The sequence below is a fragment of the Acipenser ruthenus genome, chromosome 1 (genome assembly GCF_902713425.1).
Source record: "Acipenser ruthenus chromosome 1, fAciRut3.2 maternal haplotype, whole genome shotgun sequence".
NCBI classification, from domain to species: Eukaryota; Metazoa; Chordata; class Actinopteri; order Acipenseriformes; family Acipenseridae; genus Acipenser; species Acipenser ruthenus.
Window position 1 is genome coordinate 20998099 of NC_081189.1, and position 24041 is coordinate 21022139.

Here is a 24041-nt window from a genome sequence, read left to right on the forward strand (position 1 = left end):
CATGTTTGTATAATTTAAATACAAATAAAAATACATGTTGTTTATGTACACGTAATTGATGCTGCTTGCGATATATACAGTATGCATTGCAGCAGCACATTATTGCGGCCAATTAAAAGAACTGCAGCTGACTTATGCAAAACAAAGCTTTAAGTCACCGCTCCAAGCAGGTTATCAGTCACGGTCATATTTTACTACGACTACTACTAGTAATAATAATAATATGAACTTGCGCTTGTCAAGTGACCCCGGAGATTGGTTGTGCCTCGATTATACATCAACAGTCGCTCGCACAGTTTGTAGTTAACTTTTTTTTGGTCGTCTGGGCATTTAACAAAAAAAATCCCAAACAGCAGCGGGGTTTCAAGACATTTCTTTCAATACAGCTTATGCTATACAACGATTTTCTGTCGAGATGGCCAATGAAGAAATTAAAGGTTTGCCTCTGGATAACACGAGCTGGAGGGGGGAGGGACGGACGGACGGTGCTCAGTTTTCTAAATAAAAATGATTAGTGTTATCGTATATTTTGTATGTTTCAGACATATTCTACCATACCACGTCTCTTACACTGTCTTGTACACTAGGTATATTAAGTACATATTTTACTGAAGCACTACAACCGCTAAAGGTACCCACTCCCCAGTGCTTTGGCATAATACCCTGCTCCAATACATGGCAATGAAACCAATTTTACCCGTTTCATGGTCCTGAAAATAAGTGCAGATAAGTACCTGCCGATTTTTTTAATTTTTTTTTTAATGCCGAAAACCGGAAGCCCTAGTTATAATATTAGAATTCTTGTTTTCATACCGCCATTCAGATTGTAAGCTTAATAATAATAATAATAATAATAATAATTATTATTATTATTATTATTATTATTATTATTATTATTATAATAATAATAATAATAATAATAATAATAATAATAATAATAATAATAAAAAGCATGCACATCACTAGAATTGATGAAAGTGGTGGTAATGGACTAAATAAGCAGTCTGACATCAACAGGCAGGCATTTTGAAGACGAAACCTGACACATACATCATTCCCTGGTGCAGCTCCTTTAAGAGAGAAATTTGAATGGTGCATACTAATGGGTCAAACAAGATAACAACTACCCCTGAACACTCCACATGCAAATGTATTAACAGCAGAATAACAGAGCATGCTGAATTTGATGACACAGCCTTTCCATTTGTTTCACATTTATCCTGTAAAACATCTAGGTGTTTCTGTTTAAAGAAAGGTACAGTTTCTCCAAAGCAATGTAAAACATCTCTTGAGAAAGACCTAGATTTTCTTGCGCTGTTGAGTAGCCAAGTCTTCTGTTCATTGAACTATAACACATTGTTAGCACTAGCAGAGCAGTCTCAAGCCACTGAAATGTGATGTTTTCTCTGTAATAATGCATGTGTGGTGGAGGTTGTTACAAGCTCTTTGTCATCTGTTACTTTCTGTGTATTGATTGCATATTCTAGCAGCAGTGTATCTTTGTCAAAGTAAACTGCAGGTCATTGAAATGCAATCAATTACTCCCCAGGCCAGCTCAATGATCGCAGGAGTCACTCTACAAGAAAAGTTACAGTAGCGCCTGTAGTAAAACTGCGGGAATAATCAAAGTGTGTGTGTGTGTCTGCCGTATATAATACTGCAACACAATAAAGATTGATCTGTAGAAAGTGCACATGAAAGACAGGGCTGTTGTCACAAAGCCAGTATTCACAATATTGTTTTGCGTCAGTATTATGTATTTTACAATGGGATTTTGTGTATAGGTGCATAGAACTAGTGGACATGTGATGTTAACTATACTATAGGATGTGGAAGTGTCTTGATCTCAGTCCGCGCCTGGGAGTGGAGACAAAACTACTTATATCCCCAATTAAAAGAGGCTACAATAACAGCTGTTCACTGAGCAAAACAAAAGGCAGTTAAAAGAAGCCATTTTTAGACTGCTTTCAAGGGCTTTTATGTGTATGTTGGAGAGGTCTGTATTCAGTAATGGGGTGGCAGTGAGTGTTGTAGGACATTATAGATAGCCAGTTTACACTGTATTTTGGGTAAGCATAACTACTTTTATAGAAAGTGTGTGTTTTTAACAACTTCATTCAACAGTAAATTGTTAATTTAAAGAGCAAATAGAAGTAGGAGTGTGAACATACAGCGTTCTATTTACTCACATGTTGTTTTAGCTCATTTTAATTCATTTTCTGTTTTATTGTTTACATCCTGCCAACGTTTTACGTTTTAGCCACACATAGGTCTTTAGAACATGTCTGTGGATTTTGTACCATGTAGTTCAAGGGTGTGGCTTTCAATGTGGAAGAATGTGAAACACCCAGTGTGTTCTGATTTCTTTGGTCCCTATTCGCAGTGATCACTTTGATATTTTTGGTTTTTTTAATTTATTATTTTTTGTTATTTTTCTCAATGTTTCTATGAAACAGCTCTGTGAAGTAAAGCTTGCAGTGGATGTATTACAAAACTAAAATTCTTACAATACAATTACATTCTCCTAGACTCAGCACGAGGGGCTGGAGCTCATCTGCACAGATTACAGTTGTGCTGAGACTATCCCTGCAAAAAACACATGTGGTTTCCAAGTTGCTAAGTTTATGGTTCCCCTGGAAAAGTTGCTGCGAGATCATTGATGTACAGTAGCTTCCACATTTGAAACGTGTATAAAGTTGCAAGACCCTTCATTACCAGCTCTACTTGTAGAAGGTCTTGTGTTTTTTCTACCCCTCCCTACAGTGCCTCCCTTTACCTTTATTTAAGTTCCTTCAGGAAAGTATTTAGAAAATGAGCAGTGTCTCATTGTTTAAAGCTAAAGCAAGATCTAACATAATTCCATTATACTGCCAGAGTTGTTGAGAAGTTTCAATTAAATACGTCAGCTTTCAATTCAACCACAATTAAAAGCATACTGATTGCAGTGCAGTTTTGGTTAGAGGAATGCTTTAAACAATTAGTGCATTTAGCTCAGTCTCTTTTTTTGTTTCTACACCATTACACATCAAAGAATTGTAATTATAATTTACTACATGCCAGCATTAGTGTGGAGCACGACTGTTTGTGTTTTACACCTTCTGAATATTGACGGATATATAAAATATAATGTACACATCTGCAATCGACATAAATATGTTCTCCTAACATGGCACAACAAAACATTGCAGTGTCAGGGAATTGTCTTGCTCCTGATCCCTGAAGTTGGGAGAGTGTGGTACTGTATATATCAGATCACAAAAAAACCCATTGTTTCTCCTGTCACGTCCATAGGTCTGCTAGGTAGTGATCTGGATAATTTAATGATCTTAAGTGCACCCTTGCTGTGTTCTTTTGCCAAGTGCTATAAACGTAGCTTCTCTTTAACTAGATTGAAATGTAAATGAACCAGTGATATAAACCTGTCTCCCTGGGGTGTGATGATGTTATTTTTTATGATGCTGAGTCACTGCAGTGCTGCAGGCGCATGACTGACATGGGCTTTATTAATACACATCTGTGGATCTCAATACAGAGTTAATGCAGACAAGATGTCAAAAAGAGTATTTCAGGGTAATGTACGCTGCTTGTCTTGAGGGAAGGTGTTTCCTTCAGGGTGTGGCCATTTTATAAGGAAATGAAGTAGGCATGCTGCACAAAAAGCTAGACCTAAATGCAGTCGAAATGTTCAATATTGTCATTAGAATCGGCTGAAAAATATCATGATAGCTTTTTGGAGTAAATGGCACTTTTGGTGTCCACCTAATTCTTAGTTACCAGATACTCTCACACATTGTTAAGGGAGATAAAAAATAGACAGGATCATTTTAAAGCAATGTAAATGCCATTAATGAATGATGAAAAACAAGTCCATTAATCCTGACTGGGTTCATTTTATTTTTGCAGATTCAGCCCAGGAGAACTTTGAGCACATTGCCTCTTCAAGCTAACTTCTACCCCATGACCACGATGGTGTATATTCAGGATGAAAATGTTCGGATGACACTTCATTCTGCCCAGTCGCTAGGGACAGCAAGTTTGAACCCAGGTGAGCACACACATCTGAATCTTAATTTATATATTTGTCTAACATGCTTGGCGATTTTTGTATCGCCAAGCATTCCATTAGATGGAATGCTTTCAAGCCGTCATGCAAGGACCTTTGCAAGGCCTTTCCCATCCGTGTCTGGTAAAGATCTAGGCCTGTATGATGCAGTGTCTTCTGGGTTTTTTTCCTTTTTCAGTAATATTATTATATTGCCTGATCTCCATGAAGGGGGAAGAGTGCCTTTTTGGAATGCATCATTGAACATGTCTGCTAAGAAATAAGTAATAATAACATATTAAGTAGGGGCAGCCCAAGGAGAGGAGAGAAGGTTTTGTAAAACTTTGCTCCAAATCCATCAGGGCCTGGTGTTTTATTACTATTTAGAGATTGCATTGCCTCTGAAATTGCAGTTATGGATAAAGGCTACTCACGGCTAATCTCTCATTGTTGGATGTCTGTGTCCCTAAAAATATTAATATCCTTTCGTAGCACTTTCCTATTTTATGCTTATCTTTAATAGCAGAGATATAGTTACTCTTTCTATGCCCCTGGAGAAACTGAGCTAGACATTTCCCTGGTCTGTTACCATATTTATAAAAACGCTGTCTTGCATAGAGTGCTGAGCCTGCTTCCTGTGTAAACAGGGTATCCAGTGATGCTCGAGCAGCAGCTAGTGCCCTGGCAACTTTTTTTACTAGGAGATGCTATCATTTTCCTTTCCAGTTCAGTTGTTATCTTTTCTAGAGTTGTCTGTTGTACTTTCCGTTGTTTCTTCTTAGTGGCAGAATATGACATTATCATTCCCCTGGTGTAAGCCTTCAGTATTTCCCATAGCAATGAGGGATCCATACCAGACACATCATTAGTCTCTAGAAATAATTTGAGTTTGTCTTCCATATAGGAAACAGACAAAGGTCCTAAACTAAATAAGCCTTAAACTGCCAGGTGAACACATTGCGAGCATAATTATAGGGTTCATATAGTATATAAATGGCTGCATGATCAGATATTATTATGTTTCCTATAGATTCCCGAGTAATTTTATCTAAAGACTTCTCTGCTGATAAAAAATAGTTAGTCTGATGGACTGTTGATTCTCCATACAGCTAATAAACCAAATTCTATACAACTCTCCTTTATTGAGGGGCTTTCGGATAGGCAGGACAAGGGATCTGTCATTCTTAGCATCCCAGATACAGTTCAGATCTCCACCATGTTAAATATTTGCGCAGGAAAACTCTCTCACTCTAGAAAATACTTCCATGAAAAAACTGACATCAAAATTATTTGGCGCATACAGTATATATTGCCTAGAACAACTGACTCACCATAAAGAAAGCCCTTGATAAGTGTATATCTACCCTGTGTGTCTTTTATACATTCCTCAATACTAAACGGAACATTTTTTATCACTCCTATATTTCTAGATGTATAGGAAGAAGAATATACTTGCCCTACCCATTCCCATTTGAATTTGATGTTAAGTGACTTTGCTGTAGAAAAGCAATGTGAACATGCTCTTTCTTAAGAAAATGTAAGATCTTTTTTCTTTTAATGGGATGGTTAACCCCCCACATTCCATTTTACTGTGCCATGATACTGTCTGCCTGTTCAAAAATCCCATTTAGAAAGTATTTACCACGTGTAAGAATAGTACATTGTAGCTGTCTTATAGTAAGAACAATCACAAAACATAAACAACAATAAAGAACTGTAGCTATCAAAAAGAGTGATTTAGAAACTTGTTTGTCAAGAACCATTAGTAGCTTAAGTATCAAAGATATCATCTGTAAAACAAAAAAGGGGATTGCAGCCAGCATCAGGGGTATAGAAAGCAAACAAAAATAAAGTAAAAAGCAAAAATACCTAAAACGAAATGGTCTTTTGCACCAGTCTAATATTTGACGGTACAACCCATTAAAGTTAAACCAATACAGTATTTTAGTTTAGCTGGTACTAGTTCAATATTCAAGCAAAGGGAGAAAGGTTCAAAGTCTTACACATTGGATCTAGAGGCGAGCAGCTCATCCAGGAAGGGTTGAGCTGCTTGCAGGGTTTTCAAGAAAGATCCTGAAAGATTCGGAGTGTTACAGGATACAGCAGAGTGAGCCGTATGTTGTTATTTCGTAGTTGCTTGCGTATTGAATCATACTTGCGGCGCTGTTTCTGAACTGCAAATGAAAAATCCTGGAAGAACATTATCTTCTTCCCATTAACTTTCAGGTCACCCTTCTTCCTTGCAGCTTCAAGTACAGTTTGCCTATCCCTGTAGTTGTCGAATCTCACTATGATGGGTCATGGTCTTCCGTCTGCCCCAGGCTTGGGAGCGAGCGAGCGATCGATGGGCCCTCTCTATTTTGAGAGTTCCATTCTTGGCTGCAATGTCCAGGTGTTGTGATATCCATCTTTCAAGAAAACATATTGGTAATTTACCCTCCGAGTTCTTGGGCAGGCCGATAATTCTAATATGTGTACATCTTCCCATTCTCAGCATCATCCACACACTCCTGCAGCTCTTTTATCACCTTCTCAGCAGACACCAATACATTTATCTTGATCACTATCTCTATCTTCTATTAAAGATATACATTCTTCAGTCGCTTGAATCCTTTTATTGGATTCAGGAATCCCTGCCTTAAGTGAGTCAAATTAACTAATAACATGTTCAAGCATTGGCCAAACAAGAGTTTACAGGTTTATGTTCATGCTTTACATGTGAGTTAGGCACATGACACAGCAGCAAATATGTCAAGTCCTCATTTATTCAGTCTTCATGCCCAAATTATTGTTATGATCTCCGAGAGTAAACTTATGACATTGAAGTCCCCATTGCAGAGGCTGCTGTGCTGTTAAAAGGGGTAATAAAGGGGGAGACACATAGCTTTAGAAAGAAAGACTGAAGATTGCACAAAGCCAGGAATCTTCCTTAAGTGGTTTAATGGAGAGTAGGGATACATATGACAGGTAACATAACTCAAAGAGACAGGCATGGGAGCAGCAATGCTGTACGTGAGTAGAAGAAGAGGCATTCTTCACGTCTTTCAACCATGTCTGCGAATTTCCCCCAACCAGAGGTTAGCAAATAGACGACAAAACATCAGTAATCCTGATAACCCATACCGGCTCAGGCAGCATTGTTTTCAAACCTTAATCAATTTGTCTTTACTTCATTACAGCTAGACAAGAAAGTAATAGAGGTCATCATGGCACCTTGGATAGTGTCTTCAGATACAGGATATAAGTGATTATATTGTTGTGTGACGATAACTCAAAGGAGCCTCTATCTGGAAGTACTGTATTGTACCATTACAGGAACATCTTTGATCTGTATGAGGTGCTGGACTATCACTGTCTTCAATCTCGGTGTATAGTGTTTATTAGTAGCAGTGTTTGTCATCCATGTTATGAACTGTGTCTGGGTTTCTGTCTTTTAACAACAGGCCTTCTGAAAGAGTAATGCAAATGTATTTAATCTAAAAACATACTAGCTTATTAACCTTGTTAAGTGGTTTCATTCTGTCATGAAGGCAACCGTATTAAAAACACCTCAAGCACTGCAGTTTTTGTGTCCACCCGATATTAATCACAAATACTGGTGAAATGAAAAATCTTGATTGCAGTTTGGGGAGCTGGCTTACCTCTTAAGTATCAACAGGAATCTCATCTTTACATCATTACTTCGAAATAGCTATTTATAAATCTGGTCATCTGTCATATTCTCAACAACAGTTGGACTATTTATACAGGAGCTCAGTGTATTAACACTCAGGAAGCTGCAGCACACAACACACAGGTTATAGGCAATGTAGTTGTTTTTTTTAGTTGCAAATGCTGCAAAAAAAAAACCAAACTTTTAAAACAGAATTAGTAAATTCTCCCTTCTTGGAGAAAACACATTTCTGCAGATCACCTAAGGATAAAACCACACTGAAATGACAAATCACCTCGAATCCAATGGGACTCAAATAGCAGCTCCACATTCATATTTACAACATGTATGCCTTGTCGCATCAATTTTATTCACAGTTACATTGATTTAAATCCATTAAATATTTAAACACAAATCCATCGAGGTCCCAACCTTGGTAGAAAGACCAAGCTAAAGAATTCCATATGGATGGCAATGCATACGAGAAAGTCTTTTTCGACAGATTTTATGCAGCAGACTATCCTTAGTTTTATGAGTTCTGTCTGGTAATATTTACACATTGAAACAGATGACAGTGTAATTTGCTGCTGGCTACCAATGATAACAGGTGTAACTTGCAAAAAAGTTCACCATGATGTAATTGTCAAATCTGCAGTGCTGGTACCATACGTGCTACATTTAGCCTAGACAAAGCAGGTTAGTTATGTTTAGTTAATGTTCATGCAAGTCTTCTTTTAGTGCATTGCAAGACACCTTTAAACAATATTAAATGTTTTTTTTTTTAAAAACATATATATATATATATATATATATATATATATATATATATATATATATATATATACATACATACATACAGTCTAACTTCACTATAACGAACCCAGTGAATGTGTTATTCTCTCAGTGAAAACAAAGACCTTAGTAGGCTAATTCAAAGATAAGGCTGATTCATGGATAACCTATTGTAGTGCGAATCATGTGTGACGTATGCAGCCGTTGCCATCTTCACACAAACTGCAACCATGGCAACAGGCGTGAGGCGGTAACAAGATTGAAACAGCGTGCATTGAGAAAAGCACGAAAAATATGAAGCAGTCTACGCTGGGTATCTTTTTCAAGAGACAGGGCACGTAATTACTGTATTCAGCATGTAAGCGTACTTTTTATTTTTTTCATTTCTTTACCGTTTTCTTTTACATATACAGTTTAAATGTCGATCAATGTGAAGTTGTCTTGAAAGAACTGCTGTATACTATTGTGGCGGAGTGTCCCGCCCCTATATTTATATGTGCACTGTTTATTATTATTTGTATTATTGTTTGCGGCGCGGATAAAAGCGCCGCGTATTTGTTATTGTTTTTATATTTTAAAAATCTCGTGAGGATGCGTGACTGATCAGCTAGTGATTTATTTAGCTGTCTGACAGTCACGCATCCTTATTAAACTCGTGCAGACGGTGACCATCTCCCGACTTAATTCATTGGTCACTGTATATAAACCTGCAGCTCTCTACCCTCAGGAGGGAGTGTGTTAGGAGTGAGAGCGAGGAGAGAGAATGAAACTTATAAATAACTGCTAACCAGCACGATAATTATTTGTTTATTTGTTTGGCCCTTGTGCGTTTTTGTTTGTTTAAATCTTTTGTTTGTTTGGTTTATTTAATAAAACGCTGAGTGCCGTAGTGCTCAGTTCCACCATTCCATTCCTTGTTTGGTTTCCATTTACTTCCTGGTCCGTGACGTCACCAGGCACACGCCACTCAACACCTGCTCGACCACAACTATATAAAGATGTCCAATTCAATTTGGACGTTTCTTCATTTTTCTGATACAGCAAATTGCCAAACCCTATTATAGTGAACAACCTGATATAACAAACATTCCTCCAGGTCCCAGGGGAGTTTGTTATAATGAAGTTAGACTGTATATTGTGGCAGGGCAGAGGAAAAGCCCTGCACATAATTAGAGGGGGCAGGGCAAACCCTGCATGTAAATCAATGTGTTGTGGTGTTATTGTTTGGCAGCGTGGATGAGGTTAAAGCATCATCCCACTAAACCCGTACAGAATGTGGCCGTCTCCGAATTAATTAATTGGTTGTTAATTCAGAGATGGCCACGTATATATAAGCATGTCTGTTTCTGTGTTCGGGGTTGTATGTTTTGAAGGAGGAACTTGAGCGAGCTGAAAGAAAATCTAAAACGAAACAGAAAGTAAAAGCAATAGCTACTCGTGCTGGGCAGAACAGCATGGTATTTGTTCGGTGTTTGTGTTCGAGATTTGTTTTTGTTTAATTTTTTTTTGCTCTATGAGCAGTGGTTTGTTCAGTCTTTTGATTTATTTTAGTTTGAATAAAAACGGCGCACCAGCGCTTTCAACCCTGCAAGTACCTGCCTGTGTCTCTGTGTCAGCTTCCACGTCTGGTTCGGTTCGCACCACCCGAGCCACAATATATACCTGTCGCTATATATATATATATATATATATATATATATATATATATATATATATATATATATATATATATATATAGACTGTACTGTATATTACAAATTAACATAATACAAATTATGTTCATATTAATAGAAACAGTTGCTGTACCCAGTGAGAAGCATTAGAGGTTTTATAATGGGCAGGCTATTCTGTTTTACTCAACATATTACAAAATGCAGTAAATTATTTTCTTCCATTAAATTGTCCTGCTTCTCATCTGGGAGATCGCACACTGAAATCAAATTGTTTGGTGCAACACATTACATTTTCACTGGCTTTATTGCAGTGTCGAAAGCCTGCTGTGAAATCTTTTCAATATGAAGCCTATACAGTTTTGCAGAACTCAATATACCCTTATTAAAAATGTACGTGCACCAGTGGATTCAATACAAACTCTCTGTGTGAGTTTTAGCATTAAAACTTTCATCACTAGGGAAAATTGTTCAGTTTTAATAAGTGGAAATATATGCGAATCAGTTGTTTTTGCATCCAGTGTAGGTCAGCAAATACATTCCACCCTGTTACAATGCCTAACATACATACAGTCATGGTTTTATTGCTGTTGCTTTGCTTTGCTACAGTCTGTAACCTTTAGTGAAAAGGGAGTCCAAGCTCCCTTCGAGGTTGATAAGAGTACATGAAAGATCTTTGAGTTCAGTGAAGCTACTGGTACAAGAATTGTGGGTTTCTTTTTTCCCTTAGTTTTTAACCTTTAAGCCCCTTCTGTTGAAAGCTTACTATGTAGTTCCATATCATACACCACATACAGGTGGTGCCTTTGTGATTGTTTTACAAAGCAAACCTCCCTGATGAAGGTAGCCGTGCCAAAATGTGCTTCAAATATCAACAAACCTGGTTTCTGTTTCTATGTTGTTTTTGTTTTTTTTGGTTGTTTGTTTGTTTTTTTAACACGTGTATTGTGTATTTCAGAAAAATGTAGTGTTATTTATAGCAACTTACATTTTTAAAGAACATGCACATTTGTTTGTTATCTATTTTGGTGACTTACTGATACTTCCTCCTGTTTATTTTTGCAGTATAAGTAAAATCATGTTTGCATGTTTATTTTTATTGAGGCTCTGTCACAATACTTAGCACTGGGCAAACATGAAATTACAACAATAAACTACATGTGGTAGGAAGAAATAATATAAAGTAGTATTTTTCAATGACCAACAGCATCGAAATGGCACCCCCAGATTATTGTATGCATTACCCTAGTCCTGGAGAGCTACTGGGTCTTCTGGTTTTCGTTTCAACAAGCTCTCAGTTACTTAATTGCACCAGTTACTGGCTTAATTAGTCAAGATTAACATGTGTTCCAGATCTATAGGATTTATTCAATAATTTGTTAGTATTACAAGAATTATGTACATTTTCCCAAAGTCATATGTTTTTTTTTGTAAAGACTCTAAACTAATTATCTGATGCCTGTGCCACATTTTTCTTTAAAAATCCACATTGACGTGTTTTTCTGCTAAGCATTTGAGACTTCCGTAATTAGCTTCTGTGAGACCAACACCCGAGGTCACTGTTAACCACATTGGCTTGTCATTTGAACTGTGCGAATGCTCCACTCTGTGCCGTTGATGAAACGGATCCAATTTTCTTCTTCAGGCCAGCTGGAAGTCATCATGGACCGTAGGCTGATGCAGGATGACAACCGCGGCCTCGGACAAGGGGTCCAAGATAACAAGATCACAGCCAATTTGTTTCGCATACTGCTGGAGAGGAGAGTCCGCGTGGATGAGGTAATCACTCTAATGCTGGAGTATTTTTTTGGATAATTGGATTGCTTGGAATGTAGGAAACAAAGCCACTAGTATAAACCTCAGGTGTTTTCTATGGTAATCTGTGTGGATTTACTAAACACACTTGATATTCAAAAACAATTCAACTTTATACAGGGAGTTGAACAGTGATAATCAGTTCTGCGTTTTTAGGCTGTCCTGAGTTTTGTAAAAGCTTTAATTTGTGGTATTCCCAGTTGTTTACAACAACAGACCAGTGCAGCAATATTAATCAATTTCACAAAAGTAGCCATAGTAACAAGGATATATGCAGCACATGTGACTCTGTTGTAGTAATTAAAATTCTGGTGTTCAGAAGTCAGACTAGTGTGAAATAGAAAAATAAATGTAGCTAAAGTAGAATATCCCAGAAAAGGGTATGTGGGGGGAACATGTGTCACACTTATTTTTTTTTTACAGTATGTCTAGAGCAGGGGTAGAAAACTCCAGTCCTCAAGGGCCACAGGGTCTTCTGGTGTTTTGATTTATAGTTTGTGCTTGTTTGTTAATTTGTATTCTATATCTGAGTGTCTGCTTTCCTGCTGCTCACCAGCCTTGACTGTGACGCTACCCGACCACAGTGACACAGCTACATTTTTTACGTGTACTCTAAATACAGTGCATGTAATTCATACTGGTTTACGTTTTCATGATACTGTTATCTGTAATGTTGTATTTACAGCCGTGGCAGAGATGTATGTCACACACATTCTTGCTTAAATGGTTGACCATCGCTGCAGTGTATGGATCTTAATATTTTTTTTTTCAAAGACATACCGACATAAAGCAGCTTTTCGGTATACATTAGATATCATTTTTAAAAGTAATTTTAAATGACAGGCAGAAAAAAAGGTTAAGAAGGTTGACCTCAGAAGAATTGGATAGTGATTATATACAACACTGATTGAAAAGTAACATCACCATTTATTGGTATTGTAAAATAAAAAGTGTTGAATGCAGAAGGTTTATCAAATGTTATTGTAATTTCTAATCCTATTGGCAATGTCAGTCAGCTGTAAAGCAAGGCACAATATTAATGCAGACAGAGAACATGAAACACTTTTAATTTGTCTCGTAGACGTGCCTGTTTTGTTTGTGTAATGACATGCATTATGCTGTGAAGAGAGTGTTGAAATCAAGCCAGTATATCCATGTCCTTCATTGTAGCTGCTTATGATATGGATTCTTGGATATCTGTTTTACAAAAACAGGTAGAGGTGGGGCCATGTCGATGAAGAATCGAACTGCTCCTTTTAAATATCCACAAAGAGGCAGTTGAAGCTTGGGTCATGTTCACAAAACAATGTTTAGTTGTGACAGTGCTGTATCTCCCTATATTAGCACAGATGTCATGTAAAAAAAGTCATACACAGTGGACATGTTTAAGATGTACTGTACCGTACGCAAAGCTTGGCATTTTGTGTGTTGAAATTTCCCAATACTACTCTATAAATAAATGATGTAAAATGGACTGCATTTAAAATGAACTAATATTTAAAGTGTTCTTACACAGATGGTTTGGAAAGTATTTCTTTAAGCACTGTACCCAGAAGTGCTCAGAGAAGTTTTAGATATGTGCTTGTATAATACCCAGGGACACATATATACACTACTACTAAATACAAAGTGCTCCAAAAGACCTGGAGGATTTCCCAGGATTCATTCTGAATTGTTGCACACCTCTCACAAAACTTATAACAAGTCCAGTGGACCACATGACCACATATATTTGCATAAATTGAAGTCCAGTGAAGAATACAAAAATATATTGAATATTTATGGAACTCCCTCTTCTGCTGTGAATATTTAGGTGTTATGTAAACATATTAATGAAATACTGTGTTTTATAGACCAGCTTGATTGTTTAAAGGCATTCTGTCTTGACAAGTCTTTCATTTTGTCTTGAGTAGAATATGTGCCACTATAATCTAACCTTACAATTATGCTTTATTCAACAGAAGGAAAACAGCCAGCCAGTGAGTTATCCCTCTCTGCTCAGTCATATCTCATCACTATACTTGAATCACCCAGTAATTCCTATGGCTGTCAACAAGGACTTTGGGGCTACTTCGCTGGTTTCAGAATTCAGGCCACTTGCTTCATCCATGCCTTGTGATTTGCATGTAGTTAATCTACGGGCCATACAGTCAAAGGTATGTTTTATCTTTTATTATGTCTGTTTATTTGGAACTTGACCAGTTGTTAGAAAGTAAGATTTTTTTTTGTGTGGACATTTTCCTGTTAAATGTGGTTTCTTTAAACATGTCAAATCACTTCATTTATGAATGTGAAAGTGTTTAAGAAATGGTCATATCTTGCCCCACAGGTGCTTTACTGTTTGTTTGTCTGGTCCCGATATTACCAAACACTAACAGTGACAGCCATTTTACAAAGAGGAACTGTTCTAACGTCAGAAATCTGTTTTAATAAGCAAGTCTAATGTCCCTTTGGATGTCCTTTAAAGGCCTCAATGTCAGTAAAAGTCTAAAAATACACTTATGGATATTGGGGAGCACTATTTAGAATATAATCAGAGTTTTACAAAGTATGACAAACACATAAGCACTTTTACCCTGAACTTTGTGTTTCATAGCCTCTGGTACATATCTGAGACATATCTTTCAGCCTACAGTACCTGTACAGTATCTACCAAGAACAAATTACTGCTGTTGAGATTCCCCAACATGTTGTGTAGAGCCTTTGAAATTCAGTGTATGTGGCCGTATAGTAAAAGGTGTTTCCTTTCACACTTAAGTAAGGGTTTAGGAACCATCCTGCCTTGGACTGTACATATCAAATACCTACTATTACTAGAAAATGTCATTGTAAAATTGCTCATTCATTTTTCAACAGTGAGAGACTGTCTGTCTGTGATTGATAAAATGTTATTTGTTTATTTAGCAGACGCCTTTAAGGCGACTTATACAGACTAGGGTGTGTGAACTATGCATCAGCTGCAGAGTCACTTACAATTACGGCTCACCCGAAAGACGGAGCACAAGGAGGTTAAGTGACTTGCTCAGGGTCACACAATGAGTCAGTGGCTGAGGTGGGATTTGAACCGGGGACCTCCTGGTTAGATGCCCATTTCTTTAACCACTGGACCAAACAGCCTCCTTGCCAAGTTATTTACTTATTAATTAAAAGAATATACTCTAGGATGTCAAGTGAGACAGAGATTGTGTATCTACCTTGGGCCTTTGCGATGAAACCGTTTACTAAACTTTCATAAGAAATTTACAAATGAGAGACATACTACTATGTCCTGAAGTCTATCTGTCTTTGAATGTGTCCTGTAACACATACTGTACATGATAGGACACATTCAAGGAAAGATCCAAGGGAAGAGTGTATTAATATGTGTGTGTGTGTGTGTGTGTGTATATATATATATATATATATATATATATATACTTGAAACATTCATAAACAGTTTTTTATATAAACTGTATTTTAATTTTAGACAATGGAGTCACTCTTATATCCCAAAAGGGTAACAAAATGGAGCTTTTTATTTTAATTGTCTGTGAAAAGACGCTTGTGTGGGGTCTTGAGTGTAAAACAATAGAGAAGCCCCTTTGTTCGGACACCAGTCCATTCATTTTCATTAATACATTGTAATTGGATTCATTCAATTAATAATGTCTTTCAATTAAAAGTTGAAATATTAAGAAGAACAATTCTGCATCTCAGTTAAAACCACAGTGACCTTAAATATTCATAATGTGATTTCACATGCATTTGTTATGCAGATAAATGTGAGATAATTCCAGGCGATATTCAGAATATATGCTGATACCAAACACTGGCTTTGTCATATTTAGTATTTTCTCTCTCTGTGTCTCTTTTTTTATTATTTATTTATTTTACCCCCAAAGGAAATCAGTCTTCAGCTGCATAAAATTAAAATAATGTTTTATTAATCTCTCTTGTGCTGCATTAGTTTAAGGTGCACAATATGAAAATGAAAGTAAGTTTGGATTGCAGAATTAGTTTTCCATGAATGAATGTCATCTCAATGACAAAATTAGAATGTGTCTAGGAAATCTTTAATACAGACAAGTGGCAGGTTTCTGAAAAATATAGTGTTACACGTCCCCACGTGTTGCTACAACTGCTTAAATAACTTATCTGTAATTTTTCTTTTCATTCTTAACATCCTGACAACCTTTTACACTTAAAACTTTAAAGTCTATTTCAAATCTCTTTTCAAAATGTCTGCTCTAGTGCACTGATAGTGTAAAGATTATTGCCCACATTGTCAAAGAGCACAGCAATAACGATCCATGATGTGGTACGGAACAGAAAAGCCAGAGCACTTATGTTTATTTTTTGTTTTTTTCAATCGCTCTTCCTGTAGTTATTTAGAGGACAGATCTCAAACCCCAGTGCACTAGAGCAGAGATTTTGAAAAGAGCTTTGAAACAGACTTTAAAGTGTAAAAAGTTGTCAGGATGTTGTCAATGAAAATAAAAATGACAGGTACGTTATTTAAACAGTTGTACCAACATGTGGGGACGTGTAACGCTATATTTTTCGGAATCCCGCTACTTACTCTTTAAGCAAAACTTTATTTTGAAATATGATGCTACGGTGTTGTAAAGTCATAAAACATGCCAAAATCAAGCTAATTATAGCAGGGAATTAATCATATGCATGGCTGCTTGATGGATTTTTTTTTGTTGTTGTTTACCACTGAAGTATTTTTTAGACGAGCGAGACCAAAAGTCACAGTCGACTGGGTTCTGATGATTGGGTTCTGAAGAATGTGTTGGAAATGGCGGCTGAATGAAGCAACCCTACTATACTATATATCCCTACTGAGGACATCTCTTGTTGTTATTAATTTATTCTGACCCCCATCCCAACAAAGCTATTATTTACAAAAGACATCAGTTTGGAGTGACTTTAATGCTGCAGTCTTTTTTGTTAATTTGAAATATCAAAACCATTTATTCTACACAATATCTGGGATGTTAATTTATTAAACTCCAGATATTTAATTGGATAAATGCCATTAGACCAAATCCATTTCATCATTATAATGTTATATTTCAGTGTTCTTTTGTCGTTTATTTTCTATCACACTTAAATCTGGAAGTTGACAGCACACCAGATGCGTTAGCATACTCATGCATACAGCAGAAAGATGACAGCTATAAACAATTTTACTTTGAAGGTCAGCTGTCTCCCTACAGTAGTGGTAGCTTTAATTCAAAATATTGTATTCTCTTGTAATTATAGAGCTGTGTGCAAGTTAGAAAGAGATGTGTACACGTACACACAATACTTTCATATATTCATTTCATGTGTCCTTAAGTAAGCTGTGATATTAGGTCTTGGCATTATTTTCCCTGCAGGAGGGAGTGGGTCCATCAGATGAAGCAGCCTTTATTCTACACAGGAAAGGATTTGACTGCAGTTTCTCCTCAAAAAACACCGGGTTACTGTGTTCTACAACACGCGGCAAGGTAATCTAGATTATTATTGTATTTTAAAAGGTGGTGTAGAAAACCAGTATTTTTTTTTTACCTTTTATTTTTTAAAGGAAAATATTTTGTAATTTGTAAAACTCCAGTAATGGAGAAGAGACTGGAGGCGATGCAGTAGATTAGTGCACTGCCAACTTAATCCACAAGTCAAAGGAGTTTGGTAGCAATACCCTAACCTAGGACAGCAGTCGGCATCAAGGAGTGAGGCCCAGGAGTGGTTTCTGATGTTTTTAAGATGTAATACAAGAAATGAAAGAACAATAAAAGAAAAGAAAAAAATGTGTAAGGTCAGAAATAAAACTATAAAGCCACACCACCTGTCTGTATCAGGGTTAAAATGACTTCTCAGTGAGAAGCATCAGACATTATTTCCCTTTGTTCAAATTGACTACAATGGGAGTTCAGATACAAAGAGAATGTTTGAGAGCAGAAGCGAACCTACAGTATGTGGTCTTGCTTCATATGCGTGGCTTTGACATAATTGTAAATAAATACCTGTAAAAGCTTAAAGGGACTTTTATTATAGAATATATTGTATTTTGTCATTTTGAAATCCATTCAGGTAAATGTAAGGAACAATGGAGTCAATAATGTAGAAGAATGCATGTTTTATGACAGTGTTTTTTTGTATTATTTAAATCTTTTTGTTATACAGATTCCAGTTAACAAGCTTTTTAATGAGATGAAGGTGCAGCGCATCACCCCGGTGTCTTTATCTTTAATGCACACGCCTCAAGGAAGCCAGAACAAGAGTGAGATCCAACTTAATCCCATGGAGATCAGTACATTCCGGATACAACTGAGATGAGCCCGACCCAGGAGGAAATACAGAGCAGACTTTGAAATACTGTGAAGATTCTTTACATTTTTTTAATACGTGTTTCTACCGGCTTACCAATGGATCTTAAAGCCATGAATACAGTTCTTTTAAACATATGAATAACTGTGGATGATGGGGTTTTAAAAAAAAAAAAAAAAAAAAAAAAAAAAGTTTAAATGTAAGCAACGAGTCACACATTGAGTCTCGGGTTGAGTGTTATCCCATGGGATTCTGGTTAACCTGCTTACAAAATACACATATAGTTCTCGCTGTGATGGATAACTTATTTTACGTTTCAGGAGACTTGCTTGGGATAGTGCTCACCTTTTTTTTTAATGTTTCAGTGACAATATAATTCATTTAGTTTAGTCGTGTAGAATGTTGTACACAATCAAGAGGATAATCTTAAACCTGTGAGGTGGGAATCAGCTGACTAGTGCTATAATAGATATTATTATTGGGCTGTACCCAGACGTGTGTGTCACAGCTTGATCCTGAAGGACATGTGCAACAGCCCTACTTATTGAATCAATACCCTATTGGAACTGGGAACAACCAGAGTGAAAATATTGCAGAATTCATTATTTTGGTTGCCAGAATTGTGATGATGGATTTTTTTTTTCCAAATTCCAAAGTTGCCAGTTAATGTTAAAATGTGCCTTAAGTTTTTTATTATAGAATACATCTTTTACATATTGTTCTTACTATCTTGTCTTTGTATGTAGTGTCCCTATGTATTGTTTGTAGTGAAGTGTCCGTATCTGTCTTAACAGTATAGATACCATGGAAATGAAGACAAGTGACTGGCAAAAGAAGCCTGTCCTGTTTGTTCTGTTTCATTCTTGTGACCTTTGAATGTACGGCGCTTATGTAATTGGATGTCATCAAGCAGCAGTTGAATTGAGATTTACTTTTCACATGTGGTTTGCCAAGAAAAAAATAGTTAAAAAATACTGCAGTAAAATATATTGCATATGTCGTTTTGTAAGGGCGAACATGAGAGAATGTGACTGGATGTGTTTTTATAATTATTTTGTCAAACACAAATGTGATTTTGTAATGCAGTGGGATAAAGATGTGATCTACACATGATTGTATTCCCTGCATACAAGCATTGTTTACAGGTTACAGTTAATCCCTTCAATTAAGAAACACCCTAATGACCAAGACCAAACCATTGGTTCAATTACAAATCATTCCTTGCTTCCTGATTTTATAGTGAATTACAAAATTCCATTCAATAACACCCCCCACCCCCTCAGAAAATGTGACCAATAAAAAATAATCAAAATATACAGAAATAAGAAAACTGTATAGTAAGTGGTTCCACTGAACTTTTGAAGATTATTGTATTGAAGATGGATAATTTGTACGGTAACAATGATATCTGAACATTAATCAATATCAATACCTATTCTGTAAATCTGTGCAGTGACATATATGTTTAATAGTTCATTCGGCAAAGCAGCCTTTATGCCTTGCATTGCTTCATCAAGGAACTCATTGTTTATTTGTTTAAATATGCACATTATAAAACAAGGTGCAGTGTAAGTAGACTTGCATCATTTGGAGCCTTGATGTGTTAAGAAATAATTCACATACCACTACTACAAAGCCTACTGCACTGAACTCTGAGACCAATATCATTATCTTCTGCCTTACTTGTGGCTGATTTATTACGTATATCAGTGCTCGATTCCAATCACATACTACAGTCAGCACTCACATATCCAACCCTATAAAATGTTGACTTCAGTGACAGTTAAACACGTGTGACGCATATCTGATTATTTCATTTTGGCCGTTCCAACCCTTGTGCGTTTTTCAGGGAACACAAAAAAGATACAATATCAAAAATACATAGCTGAAAGGACTTTTTTTTAAAATAAGTAAGCTTCCATTTTGATGTACTGTATTGGTTTTGTTGGTACAGTACTATATTTCCAGGAGTAGCATTTTAATTCAGAATAATATGATTCTGAAAATATCACTTGCCAAAACTAAAGAGACAACACCTTAACTGTAATACAGTACATACTTTTAAATCCATATGTATTGTAGCGGTATGTAAAATTTCCCATTAAAGACCTAACAGCAAAATGAAATCTAAATGTTATCCACGCACAGAACTGCGTAAAAAACATAAAAGGCAATGCAATTTAGCAAAACCAAAAGATTTTAAAAAAATCCAGAATTAAAACAGTATCTAAAGTCAGTATTCAAATTGCAGAATATAGTGCTCAATGAGGCCCTAATGTCACAGTTCACTTGCAAATGAAAATGTACAAAAGCAACAAAAGATCACAGATAAATTAAAAAAAATACATCACAGTATCTAAAACTGTTAATGATTAACTGTTACATTACCCTGGCTTGACTCGTTCACTTTGTTTTGGCTGCATTTTCGTCAGGTGAAACTGGAGGAAGCGCTGTGTAACTGCACAATATAAGACAGACTGATTTGGCATTAGAGAGAAATAAAAAAAACGTGGGCTGTGACGGATATTCAGATAAATTGTAACATTGAAGAGGTGGGCTTTGTATCAGAAAACTGGTGACGGAGTCGGAAATCGTGTGTGACGGGCAAGTGCATTAATTTGTTACATATATATATGGGGATTGATTTTATCTTTATACAAGGGCAGTATTTGGGTAACGGATATCGAAGTGCTGATTGTATTTATACAAATGTGTCTTCTTGGTTGTAATGAATAGATTAATCTTGAAAAAAAACTAAGTCACATGTTTGACTGTTTGAGTCTTAAATGTGTTTAACCTGTTAATGCCTGAGATATGTACAGCTATGGTCAAAAGTTTTGCATCACCCTAGAATTATCTAACATGATTTCCAAAAAGATGTCTTGACATGTGTTCCTCAATTACAAGTAAATCAAAAGGTGACAATTAGAAGTGGTCACGACTAGATTTAAGCTATATAAGCATGATTTTTACATAGATTTTGTAACCAGAGTAAGCCATGGGGAAGAGCCATACCTTGGAAACACGCTCAGCCATCATTGCACTTCATAAGGACGGTTCTTGCAGTCGTCAGATTGCCAACAGAGATTATGCCAGCCAAAGTACAGTATCTAGGCTCATCCAGAAAACTGGAAGCTATAAAGCTGCCCCCAGGTCTGGAAACCCAAAAGACAGCACTGCTCGCCAGGATTGCCACCTATGCCGCTCAAGTTTGAGAGATAGGAAGGCCAGTAGTGTCCACTTACTGCAGCAATGGAAAGAAGTTGGAGTGAAGGCGTCTCTTGGAGAATGGTCTGGTGTCAGGGAGGCCTGCTATGAAGCCCCTGGGCCAAAGTCATTTTCTGTGAGTCCCCCCTTCAGTTGTTTTAGTAACGGAGGTGGATTAAGAGTTTGAAGGCCCAAAAGAAAAACGATATAAGCTGCATCGAGGAATCTAAAGGATAACTTGACCCTTCAGTGCCTCATTTGAGTCCATGCCTGAGATGATTAAGGAAGTCTTAAAACATTGGAATTCACTACAAATACCAAGTACTACTATTATGGTTTTTGGTAGACTTTTGCAATATCGTTTCGTAGTTTCTTTGATGACATGATGTTAAATAAAATACCTAAATTATGTTCATATCTTTTTTTTTTTTTTTTTTTTAATTATGTCTCAATCCTAAAATTCTAGGAATGCAAAACGTTTGGCTATAGCTGTAATCCTGTTAACCTGGCCACAGTGGCGGCTCCTGACTAATAAGTGGGGAGGCTGAACAACAAAACCTGCTTTTATTGCTTACATATAAGGTTTGAAAATGAATGGAACAGACGCTAGAGGCGAAGCAAAACCCAACGTGATGCACGGCTATCACTGATCAGTATGGTATTGCACTGCCATTAATTTTAAAGTGAAATACTTTTTTTTACTTTTACAAAATTACACGTAGGCTTAGCCTCCATAGCCTCTTATGACGAGTCACCACACCAGAATTATTATTTATTTTTTAATGTAGTTTGCATTAACTTTTATCATTGGAAATGTTTTAAGGTTTAGTGTATGTAAATATATTTAACTATGAGTTGAGCCTTTTTGACATGTAATAAAGGCAATACATTTGTGTAAAACAGACATTTAAGGGTTAATCAGACCCAAATGTGCATTTTTCTTTGAAAATTATATCATGATGTCATTACTTTGCATGTTACTTTTCTACAGTATGTTTTGTTGCTAGTAGTAGATGCCAAAGTTCAGTCAGCCAGCCTGTACCAGGTTGCTCAATTGCATTCATTCCGCTGGCTGCATTCAGCAGAATGCCATCAAACATAAAACAGCCACACTGCAAAAACAGATATATTTTAGGGCTACTGATTTTCCGGGAGTGCAGAATCTTGTCTGGAATTACAGAATTACGCAATAGGAACGAAATTGCACTTAAAGCGCATAATTATTTATGTGTATAGTCGTATTCTCTTTGGAAGTATGAGCTGTGTGCCTTTAAAGTGAAAAGGGAAAATGCCAGAATGGGTGTATTTGTTAAACAGTATGCGCTATTCTGCAGAACAGAAAATCTGCTGCCCTACTGTCAGTCATCGCTGTCCCTGTAGTGCTGTTATTTGAACACCATAGCTTCATAAGAGGATACATACCATTTGTTTTCTTTTAATAGCTGTCAAGAATCCAAAAATATCTTGTAACTGAAGGTATTCTTCGATTGTCAGGTTAAGAGTTCACTGCTTGCATGCACGTTCTGTTCTTCATAGGTGCCGCACATTACACTGTGCCAATCTAACAACCTTCAGAAATGTATACATCTTTTCTTTTTGTGTTTTTTCATTTATTAATCCTGATTTTCTCTGAATAAAATAATAAATATATATATATATCTTTTTTTTTTTAATTATGTCTCAATCCTAAAATTCCAGTGCATTTGTCAGCTATTTAAAAAGTTTATTTTTTACTTTTTTTGAAATGCCTTTTATTGTCTCAGAGCTCTGTGATTTTATTGACGATTTTGCAATTCTTAGTTTGAAAGGGTGTTTGCTTGCCTTTCAGTTAAAGTTGCTGTTAAAAGTTTCATATTTTTCTTTTGAGATTTTTGTATCTTTTGGTGAAATGTAATATAAGGGGATAAACAATAAAAATGTATTATTCTAATATTGTCTTAACTTATTGCCTTCTTTAGTATGTTGCGTCTCTTGAAAACTCCAGATATCCAGCTGTGATAACAGGTTTTTTCATAAGATGTATACATACAAGGTATTTCTTCTCCAGCTGTATATAACCACGGGGAATATCTAGTGTCTGCTGACAATACAGAACGAATGGAGGTAGGACACGTTTTGCACATTAACAGAAACCATTCTCTCTATTTACACTAAGAATGACAATCATGGTTAGATAGTGTGGATGGGTAGAAGTGTCATGGGTTACATTAATAAATAATCACCCCATGTTCAGATGCATGCAGATGGTTTTAATAAGAAAATTAGGAACAAAACAACCGAGTGGGACAAAAATGGTTTTATGAAGTTGTGACTGCCAATACTGGCATGACATTCAATGTGGTTCCAGTCATGGCAAATTAAATATCAAAAGGTCTAGCCTCTTAACTGGAGCACAGTTTTCACTGACTGAGAGCGTCTCTCCCACAGTGTAAGGCTACAACTGGAAGCAGACCACATGTGAGTGTGAACACCCCATGGGGTAGTAGAAGCTTATGGGGAGGAAAGCTACCATCACTGTAAACATGCAATTACATATTTCTAATTGCAGGGCAAGACTGAAGAAGTTCAA

General features: G+C 36.4%; 1 protein-coding gene across 2 annotated transcripts in view; it reads left to right on the plus strand.

Annotated features, from left to right (window-relative positions):
• The window catches only part of LOC117973182 (alpha-mannosidase 2-like), a 118972-nt gene extending 95570 nt beyond the window's left edge, over positions 1-23402 (plus strand). For both annotated transcript variants that reach the window (XM_059021280.1, XM_059021284.1), the window contains 5 exons: positions 3904-4045; positions 11802-11935; positions 13933-14127; positions 17335-17445; positions 18122-23402. In XM_059021280.1, the coding sequence (XP_058877263.1) occupies positions 3904-4045; positions 11802-11935; positions 13933-14127; positions 17335-17445; positions 18122-18274 (735 nt within the window). In that variant the 3' untranslated portion in view covers positions 18275-23402. The remainder of the gene's footprint in view (positions 1-3903; positions 4046-11801; positions 11936-13932; positions 14128-17334; positions 17446-18121) is intronic.
• Positions 23403-24041: the final 639 nt, after the last annotated feature.